Genomic DNA, 22,810 nt, shown 5'->3' on the forward strand with positions numbered 1-22,810 from the left:
GCAAAGAGAAATTTCTTCGTGGCTCTTTAGAATAATGGACTGAGACACTGTGAACAGCAGTCACAATTTACAGTCAACACAGCAACACCTACACAAAGCTGTGTGATATCTTCCATTCACTGATATAACCATTCATCCCGTCAACAGATACTGAGTGTCATTTATGAACCGGGAATGGGTTATGAGAATGACACTTCTGGCTGCGGCACTGTGACTGGCAGTGGGGATACAAGCTGTGAACAACAGACAACATCCCTGGTCATGGAGGTGATAGCCTAGTTGGAGGAACATAAAATAGCAAAGAAATAAAATTTATTATAATATTAAATGGTCATAAATACTGTGGTGAAAAAAGAATGCATGGAAAAAAGACAGGAATTGCTGTTTCAGAATAACGAGGGAAGACCTCACTAATGTGGAAATGAGGGATTGGGCCACGTGGAGATCTGGGAGACAAGCATTCCAGGCAGAGAGAATAGCAAGAGCAAAGAGAAAGGAGTGTGTTTGGTGTTTCTGAGGAACAAGTAGGTCAGATTGGCTGGAGTAAACAAGAGCAAAAGAAATCAGAGGCAGATGAGGTAGACGGTATGGCAACTTAGAGAATACTGTGAGGATTTTGGATTTTTTTCTGTGTAAGATGGGAAGCCTTTGGAGAGTTCTGAACAGAGAAGGGACATGAGCTGACTCACATTTATTGAATCTGCTGTGTGACATATTCTGTCCTGGGCACTGGGGATGTTAGCACGAACAGGACAAGCATAATCACCAACAGAATTTACATGGTCTGAGAGAAAAACAGACAATAGATCAATAAAGAAACAATCAAACAAGATAACCTCTGATCCTAAGAAGCCCTAGGAAGGAAAGAGAGTGATGAGACAGCATGTAAACCCAGATCTCTTTGTAAGCAAAGGTGTTTTTGAGGTGGAAGCATTTGAACTAAGCACTAAAGAATGAGGAGGAATTAGCTATGTGAAGGGTTGGGGAAGGTCATGCCAAGTAGAGGAAGTAGTAAGTACAAAGGCCACAAGGCAGGAAGAGCTTTATATGGTAAGGAATAGAAAGGAGACCAGAGTCGCTGAAGCACGTGAGGGAGTGCAAGGAGGCAGGCAGGAACCAGATCGTACAAGACTTCGTAATCTAGGAACAGCTGGAAATCGTTGGAGCAAAAGAGTGCCATGGGTTTCAAGATGATGACTCTGGCCACATGTGGAAAACTAGAAGGAACTAAGGTGCACACTCTCAGAAGGAATAAATATAATTGTGAACACTGGCTATCTCCGGATGATAACAACAACTCCATTAAGTTGATTTAAGAAAAGCTATGGACCTTCCAGAAAACTCCAGAAGACTACATCACACAAAATTCTGCCTACAGCTTTCTAGATGTTCACAGACTCCAATGGCCCCTAGGTTTAGCACCCTTATATTAGCAGTTCTCCTTAGGAAGAAAACTCCAAGGAAGATCTTCAGGGCCTAGGGAGACATTGTGTATAAGAGGGAGATACATGAAACTCTTTAGTCTGAGGCAACATTAGAGGTGGAAGAATGTAGAAGGAAGAACAATGTGATGACAGATAATAGGGTAGTCAGTGATGGCTAGAAGTTACTTGTTTTCTTTTCTTTTTTTTTTTTAAAGATTTTATTTATTTATTCGACAGAGATAGAGACAGCCAGCGAGAGAGGGAACACAAGCAGGGGGAGTGGGAGAGGAAGAAGCAGGCTCACAGTGGAGGAGCCTGATGTGGGGCTCGATCCCAGAACGCCGGGATCACGCCCTGAACCGAAGGCAGACGCCCAACTGCTGTGCCACCCAGGCGCCCCAAGAAGTTACTTGTTTTCATTGACTAAAGAGAGAAAAAAGGAAGTAGCATCGTTTGAGGGACTGAACTTACTTCAGTAAGGACGTGGAAAGTCTGGATGTATTTCCAATGGGAGAAATAAGAAAGCTGGTAGGATGCCCTCCTTTTAATAAGCATGACTGTTAGAATATTCATATCAAGGACCAATTCTCTAAGGAAAATTAGCATTAGGACCTAGAATTCCTACCCCACCGACTTCTCTTCTAATTCCTGGGCCTTACTTTGCAGATTGGAGAAATGATAGCCGGAGAACAGAAGAAGCTCTAGTGCCTGGAAGATCTATTAGGAAAGAGGAAAGAGATTCACAGACGAAGAAAGGAACAGATCCAGGAAGGAGGATCTTAGTTTTGAGGAACTCTTTTCAGAAGGGATGGGGAAGCATTCGGAAGAACTGAGAAGCGAGAGAGTGAAAGGGACAAATGAGAGGATTTAAAAAGAGGAGCCATTGAACCTCTCTCTGTGAGATGCTGGGAAATATTTAAATTGATTTACTTACATTTGGTGCTGGACTTTATTACTTTACATACAACACTGCACAGAGTCTAAGCCACTGTGGACCCTCAGATATTTTCAGGTCACATTTATTCATTCATTCATTCGAAAATATTTTACTATATCGTTATGTTCCAGCTCTTGTGCTAAGCAACAGGGAGGCAAGATTAATAAACATAGGACCTTAAACGGCTCAAATTTTAGAGGGGCCGACATGTGAATAATGCTAAGTGCTATGGTATTACATGGGGCACCAGCTGAATCACCGGTTTGGGGAGTCATAAATTGGAGGGGAAATAGGCAGTAATAGGATGGCTCTGGATCCTTCATCCTGTGTGACTGAAGGGCTGCTTACCTTCAGGCTGAGATGTCTGGATAAGCACTTTAGAACTTGAGCCATGCTGGCTGTGGCCCGTGCCCGCTCATGGTCTTTGGTTGATTGTAACCAGGGGTCCATTTGCTATGAAAAATAAAGGAAACCTAAATGATTCACCAGGAAGGTTTGGGATAACACCTTTATTCTGCTTTGAACAAAATGTGGACAGAGAAGGTCCACAGGTCACCACTATATCTGAAAATGTCTTCCTAAATGATAAGCCAGTTTGGGGTGGAAATGAAAGTGGTGGGAAGGCAACTAAGGCATAAAGATTTGGAATTAGGTGGGCTGGTTTCTACAGAGGCTTATTTTCTAGACTTGTTTTCCCTTCATCCCACTTTCTTCAATTATTTATCCTATTCTCCTATATGTTTCTAGCCTTCTAAAATCTGCTTTGGAGGGAAAGAAAACCAATGTCGTGCTATTAAAGAACTCTGAGGATGGAGAAACTGCATCTGCCTGTAACAGTCAGGGAAGAATTCCTGGAGAAGATAACATTCACGAGTAGGAGCTTCATGAAGAAGGTGACATTTCATGGCCCCATGTGGCCCCCCCAAAAAAAGTGGCATTTTGGGTAGAAGTAACAGCTTGAATTAAGCTGCCAACACAGTAAAGTACAAGGCACAACTGGATAAAGGGGAGAAACCCAATCTGGCTGGAGTGTTGATGTACAAATAGAAGAGGAATGAGAAATAATGTTAAGGTCAGTGAACACAGCAAAGATAAATGTCCTTCTACACTTAGGCAGAGATGATTAAGAATAGTTTAAAGGGTTATTCCTTTCTGGGATATCTGCAACTTAAAAAGAGGCAAGAGAATAAGATGATTGAACTGCAGTGAATGCACTCCAATGAATAAATCTCTAATGACAGAATGGCATACGTTGGAATGGGTACAGGTAGGGACAGGTGGTTATTAACGACCTTGAATCCTGCCTGGTAGGCACCTGCCTATTTACTCACTCTTGAAGTGACTCTCTTCTCTGGTCACTGACTGAAACCCTTCTATGACAGTAAGCAATAGGAATTTAAGGAACAATAATAGCAACCATTAAACCACTTATTGTAGGCCATTTATTCAATACTCACCATAATTATTATCTCAGTTTAAAAGTGAAGAAATAAAAGAGATTACATTCTTTGCTGAATTTATAACCGATAAATGGCACAGAGTCAGAATTTGAAGCCAAGTCTGATGCAAAATTGATGGCTGATACTCTTAACTACCATGCTCTTCTTTTTTTAAAGATATATTTATTTATTGTAGAGAGAGAGAGAGAAGTATGTGCAAGTGCGGGGAGGGGCAGAAGGAGAGGGAGAGAATCTCAAGCAGATTCCCCACTGAGTGTGGAGTCCAACACAGGGCTCGATCTCACAACCCTGAGATCTTCACTTGAGCTGAAATCAAGAGTCAGACACTTAACCAACTGTGCCACCCAGGGTTACTCTTAAAACTTATACGATCTCTTAAAACTTAATCCTTCCACATTTTCTTCTTCCACTTTCACCAGTTAATAGAAATAGTTTCCCCTTCTCTCTGATATCCTATTTACCTTAAAAATGGTGTCAAGATTTTCCAAATGTGGATCTTTTACTACGAAACTCTGCAGCATCTCAGAGAACGCTTGAAACGTCTGCCTGTAGAGACACTGAAAAGGCACAGGATTGGTGATGCCTCCCACCCCATCCCCACCATGAAGCTCCTCAACACTGTACACTTTTTTTTTTGCTTCTATACAGAAGTTTATTTTTTCTTCTTTCCAAGTTTTTTTTCTAAAGGTTTTATTTATTTATTTGAGAGAGAGAGAGAGCAGACGAGTGGGGTGAAGGGCAGAGGGAGAAGCAGACTCCCTGCTGAGCAGGGAACCTGATGCGGGACTCAATCCCAGGACCCTGGGATCATGACCTAAGCCAAAGGCAGATGATTAACCGATTGAACCACCCAGGCGCCCCTCTTCTTTCCAAGTTTTTATTTAAATTCCTGTTAGTTAGGGGCGCCTGGGTGGCTCAGTCGGTTAAGCGTCTGCCTTCAGTTCACGTCATGATCCCAGAATCCTGGGATCGAGTCCCATATTGGGGTCTCTGCTCCTCGGGGAACCTGCTTCTCCCTCTGCCTGCTGCTCTGCCTACTTGTGCTCTCTCTCTGTCAAATAAATAAGTAAACTCTTTTTTTTTTTTAAGATTTTATTTATTCATTCATTCGACAGAGATAGAGACAGCCAGCGAGAGAGGGAACACAAGCAGGGGGAGTGGGAGAGGAAGAAGCAGGCTCATAGCAGAAGAGCCTGATGTGGGGCTCGATCCCACAACACCGGGATCACGCCCTGAGCCGAAGGCAGACGCTCAACCGCTGTGCCACCCAGGCACCCCAAATAAGTAAAATCTTAAAAAAAAAATAAAAAGCAAACAAAAAAATCAGATGTTTAAAAAAAAAATTCCTGTTAGTTAACAGAGTGTAATATTAGCTTCAGGTGTAGAATTTGGTGATTCATCACTTATATACAACACCTGCTGCTCTATAGTTAAGCATCTGTTTCTTGGTTTTCCTCTCTCTCCCCACCATGTTCCTTCGTTTTGTTTCTTAAATTCCATGTGAGTGAAATCATATGGTATTTGTCTTTCTTTGCCTGGCTTATTTCACTTAGCATAATACTCTCTAGCCCGAGCCACATCTTTGCAAATGGCAAGATGTCATTCTTTTTTATGGCCGAGTAATATTCCAGTGTGTGTGTGTGTGTGTGTGTGTGTGTGTGTGTGTACACTTCTTTATCCATTCATCAGTCAACAAACATTTGGGCTCTTTCCATAATCTGGCTGTTGGTGATAATGTGGCTATAAATATCAGGGTGGATATTTCCCTTTGACTTAGTATTTTTGTTTCCTTTGGGTAAATACCTAGTACTACAATTGCTGGATCACAGGGTAGCTCTATTTTTAAGTTTTTAAGGAACCTCCATACCGTTTTCCAGAGTGGCTGCACCAGTTTGCATTCCCGCCAACTACAATGCACGCTTTTAAGGCTCTTATCTTGAGATTTTACTCAAAGGCACAGAACCAGTGTAAAAGTACTGGTAGGCAGTTTGTGAGCTGAGGTGAAACAATATATTCATTTTCTTTAAGATTTTATTTTTAAGTAATCTCTACACTCTACACCCAATGTGGGGCTCGAACTTACAACCCGGAGATCAAGAGTCCCATGTACCACCAACTGAGCCAGCCAGGTGCCCCACAATACATTCATTTTAAACGGATATCTCAGCATTACTGGGAACACAGTTAACTGATTCTAACTACATTTGGGAAGTTAGTTAGGGTCATCAAGATAGTTTTAAACTTTGACCTGACTTTCTGACACCTTGAAACAAAGGGTAATAAAGTCCCCTTTGGCAACTGCTTTACTAATCAGTTTCCTGGCCACAGAAGCCAATCAAGGCCTTTGCATTTCCTCTTCTCTGCCTGAAAGCTTCTCCTCCAGAGACATCCATCTCCTCTTTTCAACTGTCACCTCATCAGGAAGACTTTCCCCCGACCACTCTATGTAAAACAGCCCCTGTGCCTCCCAACCACAGTACTCTTTATCCTCCTCTTTCCCTGTTCAATTTTTTTTTTTTAAGATTTTTTTATTTGAGAGAGAGAGAAGGGGAAAGTATACCTGCGAGCAGGCGGAGAGGCGGAGAGGCAGAGGGAGGCGGGGGAGAGAATCTCAAGCAGACTTCACGATAAGCCGGAGCCTGACGCAGGGCTGGATCCCAGGACCCTGAGATCATGACCTGAGCCGCAATTAAGAGCCAGATGCTTAACCAACTGAGCCACCCAGGCGCCCCTGTTCTATTTTTTTCCTTGCACTTATTACCACCTGATATATTTATCAGCGGTTTGTAGCTCTTCACTAGGGAATAAGGTCCCCAGAAGAGAGAGTGTACTGGTATTTCTGTCTCCTCTCATAATGCTTAGCATGTGGTAACTCCAAATATCTGCTAAGTATACGAAGACTTTCACCTTATTTTAAAGCCAAAGGCAAGGAAAGAAGGAATGAAGGGAAAAGGAAAACAAAAAAAGAGAGGGGGCACCTGGGTGGCTCAGTTGGTTTAAGCATCTGACTCTTGATTTTGGCTCAGGTCATGATCACAGGGTCGTGGGATGGAGCCTCATGTCTGGCTCAGTACAGAGTCTGCTTGTCCCTCTTCTGCCCCTTCCCCCGCTTGTGCGCTTGTGCATTCTCTCTCTCTCTCAAATAAATAAAAATCTTAAAAAAAAACCACAAAAAACAAAGAGGGGCGCCTGGGTGGCACAGTTGATTAAGCATCCGACTCTTGGTTTCAGCTCAGGTTGTGATCTCACAGTTGTGAGATTGAGCCCTGCATCAGGCTCCGTGCTCAGCCCAGAGTCTGCTTGAAATTCTCTCTCCCTCTCATGCTCTCTCTTTCTCTCTTAAAGAAAGAAAGAAAGAAAAGAAAAAATAAAGGGGGGGGGAAGCTATTTAATTTAAAGGCTTATTTTATTCACCAGACTTGGCTGAAATGATTTTTGGCTAGTTCCAAAAAATTAAATGCACTCTCAAAGGGCCATGACCAGCTGACCCTGTGGATGGCAAGTTATTAAACCAAAGCAGGAGTTAGTTACCTCTGTGTTGTAGGTCCCACTTGGCATGATTTCCTGCAGCTGGATAAGAGCTGTTACAGAGGGCAGAGTGATTATACTTTTTGTAATAAGACTGAACAAATCAGCTCGATCTTCAGAGCCAAATAGCAAGTGGACATCTTGGTAACTAAGAAAAGATAGTTTAGGAATAGTAAGCTAGGAAGAGTTTGAGTTGACATTGGTAAGCAGGGGTCGGACTAACCTAAGAGGAAAGGGTGAACTAATTGGTGTATAATTCTGATGGAAGACACAAAAGGCAAGCTTGTTAGCCTGTTTAGACAAATCTCACAAAAGGCTGGAGGAAGAGTTTCAGGGCTTGGGGCCTCCATCCTTCTTCCCTGTCCCTCCCACCTTCCCAAGAGGTTACTGGAACGATATCCTTTCAGGGTTTCCTCCAGTTCAACCATGGAGGAAAGCCTGCTATCGTCTAACATGTAAACCATGATTTTCCAAAGGATGTTCTGCTGAATGTTTGTTAGTTTGGGGAATGGTGGATTGAACCAAATTTAAAAACTTTTTAACTACAGGATTTCTTGGGCCCGTTAATAAGTTAGCGTGCCATACAAATCTCCAAGAGAGATAAACAGCAGGCAGCCCTTCCAAATTTCTTGGACTGTGGAACTCTACTGTCATAAAGCACATAGGAGAGTAACTTTCCACTGATTATACTGTGGACAAAACTGAACTCCAAAGGGGTCCCAATAAGGTCTTTCAGATACAACGGTAGCATATATGAAATCAAATTTCTTACACAGGAAACATGGATTTGGCTTCCCCTTCCCTGTATAGATAGTTTGCAAAAGTTAAAAATATGGAACACGTCCATTCGCTCTGGTATTGGCCCTGACTGAGAAGGCAGGACATGTGTAGGGGGCGGGGGGCATGCGGGTGTCACCTGAGGTCAGTGATGGTGACAAAAACCTCCTGGTGCATAGAGCTGAAGAGAGAATGCACAGGCTCCTCTTCTACCAGCATCTGCAATGAGAGGGCAAGAGCTTTAAAACAGAGTCGAGAACGTGCCAAGTCCTTGGGCCAGACGATCAGAGATGTAGGAGGCCTGTGAGAACCACAGCAGGGACCTGATCAGGTCCTGCTCTTGGCTCCACAGGACTGGCAGCAGGACAGTGGCCAGGACAGGAGTTCATGAGGCCCCACGCTGCCTCTTACTAGCTGTTTGAACCTACACAAGTTATTTACCCTCCCTGTACCTCAGTTTCCTCATTGTAAAATGAGGCAACCGTACAGTTTACCATCACAGGGCAATTGTGAGCACTCATGAGCTAATTCCTAATTCTTAGTAGCCCTTGAGAACTGTTAGTGTTTGTTACCTGTTATTTTTACTACTTGTGATTATTTCCAGTTTAGGCATCCTAGCCCCTCTTTCTACCAAACAGCAATCTCTACGATAGTGCCTAATATTATAATGTGACTTGTCCTAGAAAAGAAACAGCTTTCCAAATTCCAAATTGGCAGAGTTTGGAAAGCTGCCTTGTTTTGCTGGAAACATCTGCAGAGTGACAGAGAGGAGAAAACAGAGGCTCTGGAGCTAGACAGCACCTGGGTTTGGGCACTGGCTCTGCCACTCCCTCCCTGTGTGACCCGGGATATAGTATTTAACTTTCCTGTGCCCGGGTTTCCTGATCTGTGTGAAGGAAAAGAGATAAATCTCAGGGAGCTGATATAAAGAGCAAACGTGAATGGTTGTAGTGGAAGCCTTCCTGGGCTGCCTATCCAGCCTCTCTGGAAAATGCGTCTGGGTCACAGAATTGGCACCTCACAGCCACGGTTCCGCTAAGTCTAACCACAGCTTATCCAGACAGCAGTAGATTCTTTTTCTCAGCACTCTGGAATTGAGACCAAGAGCCTCAATCTCAGTCTGGCTGGCCTACCACAAAGAGAAAATTTTAAATTTGGGAGTACTGTGCCCTGTGCACAAGGTAACAGAGAGAGCCAATTTTGGGAAGAGAGGTGAGGGAGAGAGAGAGAGAAATGAAAGTGTATACAAAGGAGCAAAGATGAGAGATGGAGAGAAAGCTCTGAGTATGTGAAAGTTATTATTTTTTTTTCTGGATTCCTTCTCTTCTGGGAGCACGTTGCTCTTCCTGTTACAGGATCCTGGGAACACTCAGTTATCCTAAGAACAAATCTCCCCTTTAGTGTTTCAGCTGCCACTAGTAGACTTCTCTTACCTGCCACCAGAAAAACTCACCAGGTACTTAGTGTCCAGGAGGCAGCACTCAATAAATATTACTGTGCTCTCTCTCTTGCCCCTTCCTGACTTTTCTTTCTTTCTTACTTTCCAGCTCTGGTCAGATCTTGCTGGTGGCCTGATGCTCTTTCTTGTTTCCTCAAGGAACTCACTTTATTTTATGGCTTTATAGTCTGGAAGGGACAAAGCACAAGACTCTGCCTTTAGCCCCCAGGGCTCTACTCGCCCAAATCTAGCTAGCTCACAGGCATCACCACTAAGAGCATAGCTACATCCTGGCAATCTTGCGATAAAAAGTGAGTTCATTATCGTCCTCCTCCAAAGGACACACCTTCCCAGCCTTTGATTGTTGTCAGTGGTGCTCTTTCCCAGGACTCATAAAAGAGATGACTTAAGATTTCTTGTTCTCCTTTATCCATTTCCCGCATCCAATCAATCATGATGATGGCCACTGCCTGCTCTGCACAGCTTCTGACTCTCCACCCCAACAGCCACACACCTCACATGTGGATGAGGCAGTGCCTCTTAGCTAAGCCACCAGGCCTGCAAACTCTTTTTTTCCATCAGTTAGGTATGAAAGGCTTATTATTTATTCACAATTATGCTAACCGCAATGGGGAATTCAGAAGTGAGAGGCTATTTCTTGTTTGTAAAGTATTTGTGTAGTAGGAACGTCTTGGGGTGACTATCGAGATCAGAGCAATCATCCCCTCTCTGGGAATGGCCTCCACTACACCGAGAGGGAGGCCCACGAGTCATGCCCTTACTATATGAGGCTGCGCCCAACCATGTCTGATCGATGAAGGAGTGGAGAACAGACCCAGTCTGGGCCAATCAGATTATTTTTCCCAGAATCTGGAATTTTTTTTTTTAAAGATTTTATTTATTTGACAGAGAGAGAGAGAGAGACAGCCAGTGAGAGAGGGAAGACAAGCAGGGGGAGTGGGAGAGGAAGAAGCAGGCTCCCAGCGGAGGAGCCTGATGTGGGGCTCCATCCCAGAACGCTGGGATCATGCCCTGAGCCGAAGGCAGACACTTAATGACTGAGCCACCCAGGCACCCCCAGAATCTGGAATTTTTGAATGACAGACACAGATCGGGAGCAGCTAAAGGTTTGAGTCATCGTGATAGTAAACTCTGCCTCTGAGACCCCAGGAGTTGTCCTAGAACATACTCTTCTGAAGCCTTGATTGTTAAAAGGCTTAGATTCTAAGGGCGATATCCTAGCGTGCTGTTTTTTCTTTTTTTTTCACTTAAGTGAGCCAGAGTTGATTTTTATTTTTATTTTTTATTATAGAAGAATCTTAACCAATCTTAACAAAATGAGACATTTTGTCTCAAAGGCCTTAATGAAAGCCAGACAGATATTACTATCTCCATTTTCCAGGTGGAGCTAGAGGCTCAGAGAAGCTAAGCGATTTGCTTCAGATCACACAGGTTGTGCTTGACAGCACTGGAACTAGAAATTGTGTCTTCTAATTCCTGAAATAGCTCCCTTTCTTCTTTACCATTCTGCTGCAGGGAGCTCAAACTCTCACCAGCACAACCGGGCAGTCTTTCATGTTAGTTCAGTCCACTGTGAATTTCCATCCTCCAAAATCCTTCAGCATTTATTATCCATACCACTTAAGAGTCTTCCTGAAACGTCATTCTCATCCACCGCCTGCCTCATTGCTCAAGTAATCCAGTGCCTGTTCAATGCCGAGTGTATCTTTATTTAACAAACAACGCAGTAGTAGTAGGATTTTGTGGAGGACCCCAGGTGCAGAATTAGGGTGGACCTCCAAGCTAGCAGAGGAGAATTAACAGGCACTAAGCACCAGTCTAACTCCATTAAAATTCTAGTATCCGCAGGTCTTAGTGCCCATGTCTGCTGTGGGGCACCAACAGCATCTAAAAAGCACCCCCACTGCCATTCGGCCTTGACATAGCCGGGTAGTAATTTGCCAGTCAAAGCCCCTACCCACTGGTCCCTACTGTCTACCCAATCCAGCACATCCTTCACGGCTCAGATCAGGAGATCTATCTGGATTGATTTCATGCCAATCTTGTCATCTTTACTCCATATCCTAGTTGCCACTGCATTTCTCTTTTCTATTGAAGTTCTCAACAGAATTTTCATAGCTTTTTTGACTTTGAGCTAATAGACACACAACAAACCATACATATTTAAAGTGTATAGTTTGAAGATTTTTGACTTACATATACATTCACCACAATCAAGATAAGGAACATACAGATTACTCCCAAAAGTTTGTTTGTGTAGACTTTGTAATTTCTCACTCCTATTCCTCCCCATTCTACTCCTTTTTTTTTTTTTTTTTAAGATTTTATTTGTTTATTTGACAGAGAGAGACACAGCCACTGAGAGAGGAAACACAAGCAGGGGGAGTAGGAGAGGAAGAAGCAGGCTCCCAGTAGAGCAGGGAGCCCGATGCGGGGCTCAATCCCAGGACCCTGGGATCATGCCCTGGGCCAAAGGCAGACTCTTACGACTGAGCCACCCAGGGGTCCCGGAAATTTGCATTCTTTATTGAAGCACCACAGTGTTCTAGATACAGAAGATCCTTGATAATTGCCTATTGCTTAACAAACCTGTTGTCTGGTTAGCCTTCAATTGTGAAAACTAAGCATCGGTCTAATCAGCCTTATAGATCTGTGGGTTGGAAAAAAAACTGCTCATTTTCCTTAAGTGTATAAGAAATCTCAGATTCAGAATTTTAAAGCTTCAGAGAAACTGACGGGGACATTTCACAGATGAGAAAACTAAAGCATCAAAAAGTTAAACACTTGCTTAAGTGTATCACCTCCTTTGTAAAGCCCTTCTGGATCTTTTGACATGGAATCGACCTCTCACTCACTCCTCTGTACCCTTACTATACCTGTTTAAACAGTCCCTGTGACACCTGATTACACCTTGCTTGGCTTCAGAACAGGGATCCTGTCTTATCTTTGTAGCCTCAATTTGCAGCCCAGACACTGCCTGGAACGGTCAGGCGCTTAAAAAGGCAATGAATGATTGAGACAGCAGCAGACTGTGTGGCTGGAGTTAAGTATAAATACAATAAAAAAATATAACCGTGTTTCTCAAATCTAAACCATATGTTAGGTATCATACTACATGGCTTACGCTTATATCTTATTTAATACTCTCAATAGCTCTGTGAAGGATACAGCTATTCTTATTTTGTAGATGAGGATGCTGAGACACTGAGAAGTCGCACAGCTTCCCAAAGACACAGCTGGAAAGAGGCAGAGCTCGCACCTGACCCTGGGCATTGGTTTATAGAGCTTCCCTCATGACTACAGCTTCATTAATGAGAATGCAGCATTGTCTTTACTGAGAAATTTAAATGCTCTCTCCTTTCTACTCATTTTTTAGTTGGTTTCCAAGGGTAATTATATTTGTGGAGTACTCCTGGGTATTTCTCCTCCATGCACAGAAACTGATATGAGAAGAAGTCAAGGAAATTGATCATATATGTGAGGCCACTAAAACATTTGTTAGTCAAGTCACTGAATTTGTGTGGTCCTGATGATTTGTGATAAGGTCACAATACTTACGTTTAGGATACGCACAATGTCTGCTATGTGGCTGTGAATAAATGATTCTGTGGTTTCATCGTAAGGTAAAGTTCGGCTGAGAGAAGACAAAGATCGTAGGAATGTCAGCTTCTCAAGTTCGCTCTGAATTTGTGGAAAAATGATAAAAACACAATTATATATTATAATCGTATTTGATGATCGTAGAGGGCTTTTGAGAAGTTTCTTGCAATGTTCTAAACATCTGCCATCTCATTCAACCTAGTCTCAGGTCTTTTATTATTAGGAATGAATACATTACAGAGGAATGGAATTCCTCGTCCACTCGCCACTGCCTGGGTTTGGGACTTCGTTTTCCCTCTCAGCCTGATTAAATGCTGCATTACTGACTGCTCCCTAAATGCTCTCCCCACCTTTAGTCTTTGCTTCCCCACCTACCCATCCTGTCTATATATTGCTGTCTGATTAAACTTCATAAAGGTGACCTTTGACTGTTACTTCTAGCTCTCTTGATGTCACTAAAGATTATTTTGTGTCTTTAAGGTTCCCTATTAAAATGCAAGTTCTTATTTGAAGAATAAAATCTCTTGTATTATTCTTTTCCTGATTATAAAAGCAGTATCTATTTATCACAGAAGCTTTGAAAAAATAAAGTATGAAGAAGACAATAGTAGACATCAATAATTCTACAATCTTGGGAAAATTTCTTCTCATCTTTCCCTCCCAGCCTATGGATAGTATAAACTGGTACAAGCTCTCTGGACAGCAAGTAGCAATATATACAGCCAGAAGCTGACTTCATGGCCTAATTCTTTCTCATCTACATTAGTGTAATAATTAACATTGAGCTTCCCTGCTCCAGTTTTGCCCCCCTCCAATCTATTCCCCTAGCTATCACCAGATTCATCTCCATTAAGTGCAAACTTGATCAGGTAAGTCCCTATCAAAATCATATCACCCATGGAGGTCAAGGCCCTCCCAGTGTGACCCCAGCTAACCTCTTCAAATTCATCTCCTCCTTGCCCTGCAGCATTCTGAGGTTTAGACAGATTAACTTTTATGCTGCCATTTCTTGGTTCTGGGCCTTTGCACCTTCTGAATTCTCTATATTTATTTTGCTTATTGATTAAAACTCATATATTCTTTAAATGCAATTTCTCCTGAAGCAGCATTGGGTGCCCTTCCTAAGAGTATCCATAAAGCACATGTAACATTGCTATCATGGTATTTGTGATACTCTGACGAAACTACCTTCTTATTCATCTATTTTCCCGCCTGGTTGTGGATTCAGGTGAAGACAGGGAATGGATTTTCTTTTTTTTTTTTCAAGTCACTGCAGCAATCCCAGCCCTTTATTAATTACAAAGAAAGGCTTTATAAAGCCCTGCTGACATGAAGTATAAAAAAAGTCTGAGTCCAAAGAGAAGACCAACATTCTGGCTTTAACTGTTTTTTTCCAAAATTTTTTATTAGCATTATACATAGAGAAAATGTAAAGTTTGATGAATTTTCCCAAACTAGAAACATCTGCATACATATATTCAAAGGAAATAAAATCTGGATCTGAAAGAGCTCTCTGCACTCCCATGTTCACTGCAACTTATTCACAATAGCCAAGATATGGAAACAACCTAAATGTCTCTTGACAAAGGACAGATACCTTCATCACTGTCATTTAAACAAACCAGGCTCTGTGAGTTCATCAAACATGCTCTGCTCCTTTCTGCCTCGAGGTTGTTACACATACGATGCCCTATTTCTGGAATACTTCCTCCAATTCTAACTTCTCTTAGTCTCTCCTATTTATTCCTCAGACCCGATCTCAAGGGTTCCTTCCTCAGAAATGCCTTCGCTTGCCCCTCGGTAAAGATAAATTCTTCTGTTATGTGCTCTCACAGAATAAATGAATGAACGGACGTTTTGCTAAACAACAGAATACTGTATTAAGTAGGGTAATATAGATCCTAGAAAACTTCTTTCCTCTCACTATCTCTGATGTTTATTTTTCTATGATTACATGCATTTGTATGTGCAGAAGAAAAAGTCTGAAAATACACTAAAATGTTAACATTAGTTATCTTGGGAGAGTGGATTAGGGAAGATTCATTTTTCTTCTTTTCTTTCTTTAAAATAGGAATTTTATAGTTTTGGTAAACAGAAGCATAAATATAAATACAATTTATAAATTGTATATTATATACAATTTATAAATGTATATAAATGTTTATTATAAAAATATAAACATAAATTTTATAGTCTATAATATTATTTGTATGATAAATCATAAATGTTTAAAATATTTGTTAAAACGGAGGAATAAGCTGGATGACTCAGTATGACTGCTCGTGCATACCTGTAGCTCACCATCAAAAACCTCCTGGATAGATTGGATCAGCCTCTCAACAACGGCCTCACTGAGGGGGCCCTTTTGGGTCAGGTGTCTGAAGCTCTCTGTGAGCGATTCCCGAGAGAGTCCAGCGATGTCAGAGATATCGGAGTCTAATACCGAAAGAAACACAGAAGATGATATATCTGTACTAGGTAGAGTTATACATTCATAATGGGGAAATCCACAGGATGTCAGGATAGACGTGCCCTGGTCTCATCTTACTATCTGTTCTGCAACCTTGACCGAGTCCCTTCCGTTCTCCAAGTCTCAGTCTTCCCAATTACAAATTCAGGGTTCTCTAAGGGCCTCCTAAGCTACGAAAACCTTTAAGACTGAGCTATAGCGGAGTGGTTAAAAGCATGGACTTTACATCTCAGTCTGAGACTAACTTGAATTCTGGCTCCACCCTTACTAGTTGTATGACCTTTATCAAGTTAGTTTGCCTCTTGAAACCTTAGTTTCTTCACCTGTAAAACAGGGTTATCATGAGGATTAAGTGAGCTAATGAATACAAAAGACTTATCTCAGTATGTGGTCCATAGTAAGCACTTAAATGGCAGATATTATTAAATTCGAAAGTCTATGACTCTGTGGTGACAAGAGCTTAAAATATGGTAGCAGCTCCTTGCTGATCTCTTCCCACTGGACCACGCTGCAGTAAGTGCTTGAGGGATCTCTTCCAGACCTGGGATAGACCTTGATTAAGAGTACAGGCTCCAGAGTTGGTCTGCCTAGGCTTGGATCCTTGCTCTGCCTCTTTCTAGCATTCTGACCATGTGTGATCTTACTTTTTCTGTGTCTATTTCTACATTTCTAAGATGCGGATGATAATAGAACCTACCTCATTTGGCTGATACAGAGCTAGCACCAAGGAAGTGTTGGCAAATATTATTCCTTTGCTGAATGACAATGATTATGGTGGTATCATTTCCCTCTTCTTATGGCTTTACATCCTTACCTCTTTTCCAAAACCAAGTTCTTTATTCCTATTGGGGAAACAGTCTTACTATTTCCCTCTTAACACACCCATCATCAGGGTTTCTACCCCTCTACTTCTGTACACTTTTTGGTCTCCTGAATTATAGCCTCTCTGCAAATTCCTGCCACCCACTGTCACATCCTTCTCATGCACTAGAAGCCCTACCTCATTCAGTTCTCATGCTTCTCCCTACATGTATCTTCTTCTTCTTCCCCACCTTCTCTACCTCCTACCTCTTTTGCCTAGTTAACTCCTACTCATCCTTCAGGGCTCTGCTCCAGGATGCCTTTCTTCAATCTCCTCTTTGCCCATTTTGACCAAGTATCCTCCTAGCTGCTAAAAAACCTCCCTACGCCTACTCCCAATCACCCACTTTAAACTCAGTTCCAATCATTTATCTACAAGTATGCTGTGTCTGTTCTGTTCATTACTAAATCTCCAACAGCTAAATCTGTGTTTAGGACATAGCAGGACTTCAATAAATGTTTGCTGAATGAGTGTAGAAATGGGAAATGTAGATCCTCAAGTAGTCTTTCCTGTCTCATGCACATGCTATTATATCCACCTGGGATGTTCCTTTCTCTACTTCTCACATTGGGTTGCTCTTTCACATCCTTGAGGCCTCCTTTAGGTTTAAACAAAACCATCTTAGGTGTTCTCTGACAACTATGGCTTAAAATTGGTTCCCATCCCCCTTATTTTTTGTCTCAGCCCCTTGTATAATCCTTTCATAGTATTAACTACAATTTGTAATTACTTTATTTAATGTCTGTTTACTTATTTTGGTCCTTTTCAGCAAATTCTGTGAGGGCAGGGACCATGTCGGTCTTGTGCACTGCTGTATATTCAACAACTGGTACTCAGTAAATGCTTGTAGAATAAATGAAAAGATAGATATTCCGTAGCCCAATCAAGGGCCCACCCACAACCACCTTTCCCTTCTCAGAATTCTTCTAGTACTTAGACTCTGTGCAAGTCTGTAGGATTATCTATCTCAGTTTCCTATATGTCTAGACTAATATATTTTATCTCATTGTGCCAACCATATTCCAAGGTCTTAAATTCGGGGACCAAATTCATTGTCAAAGTCTAGTTGAGGGCTCTCATCCAGCAACTTGACTCAAACAGAGAATCCCTTTTCTCCACCTCCCTTCCTGCCTAAAAAAAAAAAAATCCTTTCCCCCTTTTACCTGTAAGTTCAAGGCTACTTGGATCTTTTTTAATATTCTCTAAGTTGCTCAGCTGCAAATCCACACTTCCTGAATCATTATCAGAAGCACAAGGGATCACTACTTCTTCCTGACTACAGATCCTAGGAATGAAGAGGGGATTAGAAATATTTGTATTTTAATTAATTAATTACTTAATTATAAAATCAATTAACATATAATGTATTATTAGTTTTAGAGGTAAAATGTAGTGATTCATCAGTTGCATGTAACACCCAGTGCTCATTACATCAAGTGCCCTCCTTAATGCCCATCACCCAATTATCCCATCTCCCCGCCCACCTCCCCTCCATCAAACCTTAGTTCCCTATAGTTAAGAGTCTCTTATGGTTTGTCAAGAAATATTAGTATTTTAGGACCACTTCTGTCTCATCACTTGAGAGAAAGCTTAAATGTCGCCTTCTCAGAGAAACATTTATTGATCATCGCACAGTTGTTTTATTTTTTCCCATAGTGTTGAACCATTACCTACAATTATCAAGTTCATTTGTGTTTGCTGTCTCCCATCAGACTATAAGCTCCATGAAGGGAGAAGCCTCGTCTACACGGTCATGGTTGGATTGCCAGCACCTAGCATATTGTCAGCCTCAGGGGGCATGAATGGATAGGTAAGAAATACTATGCTGCTGTTAAAAGACACTGAGGTAGAACACTCCCCTCCCCCAATTCCCCTTACCCTTGCCTACTTTTTCTTGTTTCTATAGTACACAATACTCCTAATATGTCATTCCCCTACCTATGATATTGGTTATCACCTATTTCCTCCCGCTAGAATGTAAGCTCCGTGAAGGCAAAGATTTGTGGCTGCTTTGTTCCTGAACGTATTCTAAGAGACTAGAATGCCTGGCACATGGTAACGCTCAATAAATATTGGTTGAGTGAGTGGACAGATCTCTACTTGCTGAATATTTAGCATGTATTAATGAATGAAGGAGCAAGTTGTCAAGCAATGTGTATAAACTCTGTGTATGTACATAGAGATACACAGACACACGTAACTGTTAGGATACGTGTAGAAAAACTTTAGGTATTCAAACATCTGTGGAGTGGAATTGTTGAGAGAAAAATTTACTTTTAAACTTGTATATTTCCTGAATTTTTAAAATATTGGCATGAATAGCAAACATTGACAAAGATGTGGGACAGAGAACTCTTACAAATCACAGTCATAAATTGGTACAACCATTTTGGAAATAATTTGGCATTATCTAATAAAGTTGTAAATGTGCCTCCACCACGACTCACTATTTTATTCCTAGGAATGTATTTCAGTGAAATTCTTACCCATGTGCTTTAGGAATATATGCAAGAATCTTCACAGTAGTAGTCATCATAGCAAAAAACTAGAGACACCCAATGGCCTACCCACAGTAGAATAAACTGCGGTAATTCATCCAATAAAGTACCATACAGTAGTGAAAATGAATGAGTTCTAGCTATGCACAGCAACGCAGATAAATCTTAAATATTGAGAGAAAAAAGAAAGTCACAGAAAAAATATGTAGTAAATTCCATTTACATAAAGTTAAGAAATATGCAAAAGTAAACAAATACTGTTTGGCATTATAAACATACACGATAAAACTATGAAGAAAAGCAAGGAAACAATATAACCTATAACCTGCAGGATGGGGATCTCTGAGCAGGGAGAAAGGGGATGGAATGGGTAAGACTAGGGGCGCATGGGTGGCTCAGTCATTAAGTGTCTTCCTTCAGCTCAGGGCATGATCCCAGGGTCCTGGGATCGAGCCCCACATCGGGATCCTCCCCTGGGAGCCTGCTCCTTCCTCTCCTACTCCCCCTGCCTGTGTTTCCTCTCTCGCTGGCTGTCTCTCTGTCAAAAAAATAAAATCTTAAAAAAAAAAAAAAAGGAATGGGTAAGACTAGAAAGAGGACTTAAAAAGTTCTGGTCATTACTATTACTTTTTTAAGTAGGCTCCACTCCCAGCATGGGCCCAACGTGGGGCTTGAACTCAGGACCCTGAGAGCAAGACCTCAGCTGAAATCAAGAGTCAGATGCTTAACTGACTGAGCCACCCAGGCACCCCTGTTTTTTCTTTAATAGGATGACAAGTACACAATTTCACTGTATCATTCTTTTTTCTTTATGTATGTTTATAAATATTGTTTTTTCATTTAGCCAATAGTAAATAAAACAATTTTGGGAAAAAAACCCAAACCAATAAAGTTTGAGCTTCTTCCTGTGTACTTATATTTCTTTAATAATTAAAAATAACTAGTTAATTAAAAACAAACAACCTGAGGCACCTGGGTGGCTCAGTCAGTCAAGCGTCTACCTTTAGCTCAGGTCATGATCCCAGGGGCCTGGGAAGGGGCCTTGGGTCAGGCTCCCTGTTCAGCAGGGAGTCTGCTTCTCCCTCTGCCCCTCCCCCTGCTCTTGCTCATGCTCCCTCTCCCTTTCAAATAAATAAATAAAATCTTTAAAACAAACAAACAAACAAACAAACAAACCCTCCAAGAGTAGAATGGCTGGGTCATGCAGTAGGTCATGTAACTGGCTTTTTAAAAAGCTACAAATCTGTTTTCCAACACGATTGCACCATTTTCCATTTCCACCAGCAGTATATGCAAGTTCCAGTTGCTCCACACCCTTGCCAGCATTTGGTATTATTGGACTTTTTTATATCAACTATTTCAGTGGATGTGTAGCAGTATCTCCCCGTGACTTAATATATAATGTAATCAATATATAATGATGTTGATTATGTTTTCATGTGCTTATCTGCTCTACATATATCTTGATGAAGTGCCTATTCAGGTCTTTTGGCTGTGTTTTTTACTAGGTTTCTTGCAGTGGTATGCTGATAAATGTTTAGAACAGACTCTCTAAGTGTAGTTTTTAAGTGAACGCTGGTCGATATTTTCATTTACATTAATGAGTAAGATGTAACCAAAACTTCAGAAGTGACTTCTCTGAGTTGGATAATAGTTTTCAAATGCTAGAACAATATTCTCTCAAGTTTTTGGGCTATTAGCAAGGTAAAGCCTATAGACACGACACACTTCTAAATTTAATTTCTATGAACATTTCTCCATCAAGTTTAGACATAACAAAGCAAAAAATCAGGCCCTGATGTGTAGCATTTGCTGATTCTATGGTGTAAATATTCCCATTGTGGCCAAAATCAAGCTACCAACATTACTTTGGAAAGAGATGTGCAGTAGCACACCACCATATAATATTTCCACCATATAGATGCAACAGATAAAAGCAACCACAAAAGCATACAAAGTGGTAAAATGTAGTAAAATAATAACGAAATTATGGGTTTGGTTTTCAGTAGATTTCATTTCATTTTAAGTTTGTATAATTTAATTTTTCTAAATAGTTGTATTTAACAACCAATTTGCAAAATTCTTGCTAAATTTAAAGATTTTATTTATCTATTTTTAGAAAGGGAAAGGGTGGGGCGCCTAGGTAGAGCAGTCGTTAAGTGTCTGCCTTCGGCTCAGGGCATGATCCTGGCATTCCCGGATTGAGTCCCACATCGGGATCCTCCCCTGGGAGCCTGCTTCTTCCTCTCCCACTCCCCTGCTATGTTCCCTCTCTCGCTGGCTGTCTCTCTATCACATAAATAAATAAAATCTTAAAAAAAAAAAAAAGAAAGGGAAAGGGTGAGCAAGGGGAGGAGCAGAGGTGGAGCGAGAAGAAGGGGGAAAAGTATCCCAAGAAGGCTCTACTCTGAGCCTGGAGCCCTATGTGGGGCTCAATTCCATGACCCCATGACCATGACCTGAGCTGACACCAAGATGCTCAACCGATTGAGCCACCTAGGCGTCTGCCTTGCTAAATTTTGTAAGTGACTCTTGCAAGCCAGTGTGAAATGGCTTCAGTACAACAGTGGTTGTTGTCTTATTGAGTTGGAAGAGTTGTTGTTTTTTCTAAAGATTTATTTATTTGAGAGAGAGGGAGAAACAGGGAGTAGGGGCGTGGGGCAGAGGGAGAGAGAGTCTCAAGCGGACTCTGCAATGAGTGGGGACCCTGAGATTAGGACCCTGAGATCACAACTGGAGCTGAAACCAAGAGTCCCACGCTCAACCAACTGCACCGCTCAGGCACCCTGGAAGAGTTTTTTATGTATTCTGTATCAGCACTGTCCAATATTACTTTCTGTGATATAATGCTCTATAATTCTGTGCTGTCCAAAATGATATCCAGCAGCCACATGGGGCTACTGAGCTCTTGAAATGTGGCTAGCGCAACTGAGGAACAGAGTTTTAAAATTTTAATTAATTTAAACTCAAATTCAGATATTCACGCACAGCTAGTATCTGGGACACAGTAAGATTTACCACATTGTGCATACTTTCTATGTTCGTAATAGCTAAAAGCACAGATTACGGGGTCAGCCTGCCTGGGTTCAGATCTTTTAGTTTCTTTCTCTATAAAATGGGAATAACAGTACAAACTTCACAGAATGGTGATAAGGAGTAAATAACGTACTAGAGTGCTTAATACACTGTTGGGCTATCCTCAATAACTGGAATTAGTTATAACGAAGTGCCTAGATAAGTCACTTCCATTTTGTTAAAAAATTACTGGATTCTTCTTATTTTAAAACAAACCAAGCTGTTTTCGTCTCATGAGTCACTTTTTTTTTTTGGTCACTTCTATTTTTGACCCTGCTACTTCTGTAAAATTGGGCTGATAGGCTCCTCAAAGTTACTGTGAGGAGTACTAAGTCCACAGAAATGCTTTGCAAATCAAAGAAAATACCACTCATTGGTCAGTTATTAACAAGCGAAACAATCTTTGGAGGAAACTGCCCTAATGTCCTAAAAAGGAAAAGAAGAAAAAGAAAAGAAAGAACGCAGAAGAAAACCCAAGCCCAGAACACTACTTGCCCTTCCTCACCGGACCCTTCCCATTCCTTTAAAATTGGCCGGGCTGCAGAAAGACGACTGAGTGACGGCGCGATCGGCCAATCAACGCAATCAGCCAATCAGCGGAGGCCCCGTTTCGGGCCCACCCCGAAGCCTCGTCCAACCGCGTACTGGTAGCACCCGGATTAGGACCGTTGCGCGGCGGCCGGTTCCAAGTGTCCCAGGTCGCGGGGGGGGGGGGGGGGG

General features: G+C 41.7%; 1 protein-coding gene across 1 annotated transcript in view; it reads right to left on the bottom strand.

Moving 5' to 3' along the window:
- Nucleotides 1-22,810, bottom strand: part of MROH8 (maestro heat like repeat family member 8) — a 57,144-nt gene that overhangs the window by 32,169 nt on the left and 2,165 nt on the right. The window contains exons 2-8 of the mRNA XM_040638290.1: nt 17,681-17,802; nt 15,476-15,621; nt 13,144-13,266; nt 8,266-8,345; nt 7,353-7,497; nt 4,283-4,378; nt 2,710-2,814 (exon numbers count right to left, since the gene is read on the bottom strand). Of these exons, the coding sequence (XP_040494224.1) occupies nt 2,710-2,814; nt 4,283-4,378; nt 7,353-7,497; nt 8,266-8,345; nt 13,144-13,266; nt 15,476-15,621; nt 17,681-17,802 (817 nt within the window). The remainder of the gene's footprint in view (nt 1-2,709; nt 2,815-4,282; nt 4,379-7,352; nt 7,498-8,265; nt 8,346-13,143; nt 13,267-15,475; nt 15,622-17,680; nt 17,803-22,810) is intronic.

Source organism: Ursus maritimus, unplaced genomic scaffold (assembly GCF_017311325.1).
Source record: "Ursus maritimus isolate PB19 unplaced genomic scaffold, ASM1731132v1 scaffold_22, whole genome shotgun sequence".
NCBI lineage: Eukaryota > Metazoa > Chordata > Mammalia > Carnivora > Ursidae > Ursus > Ursus maritimus.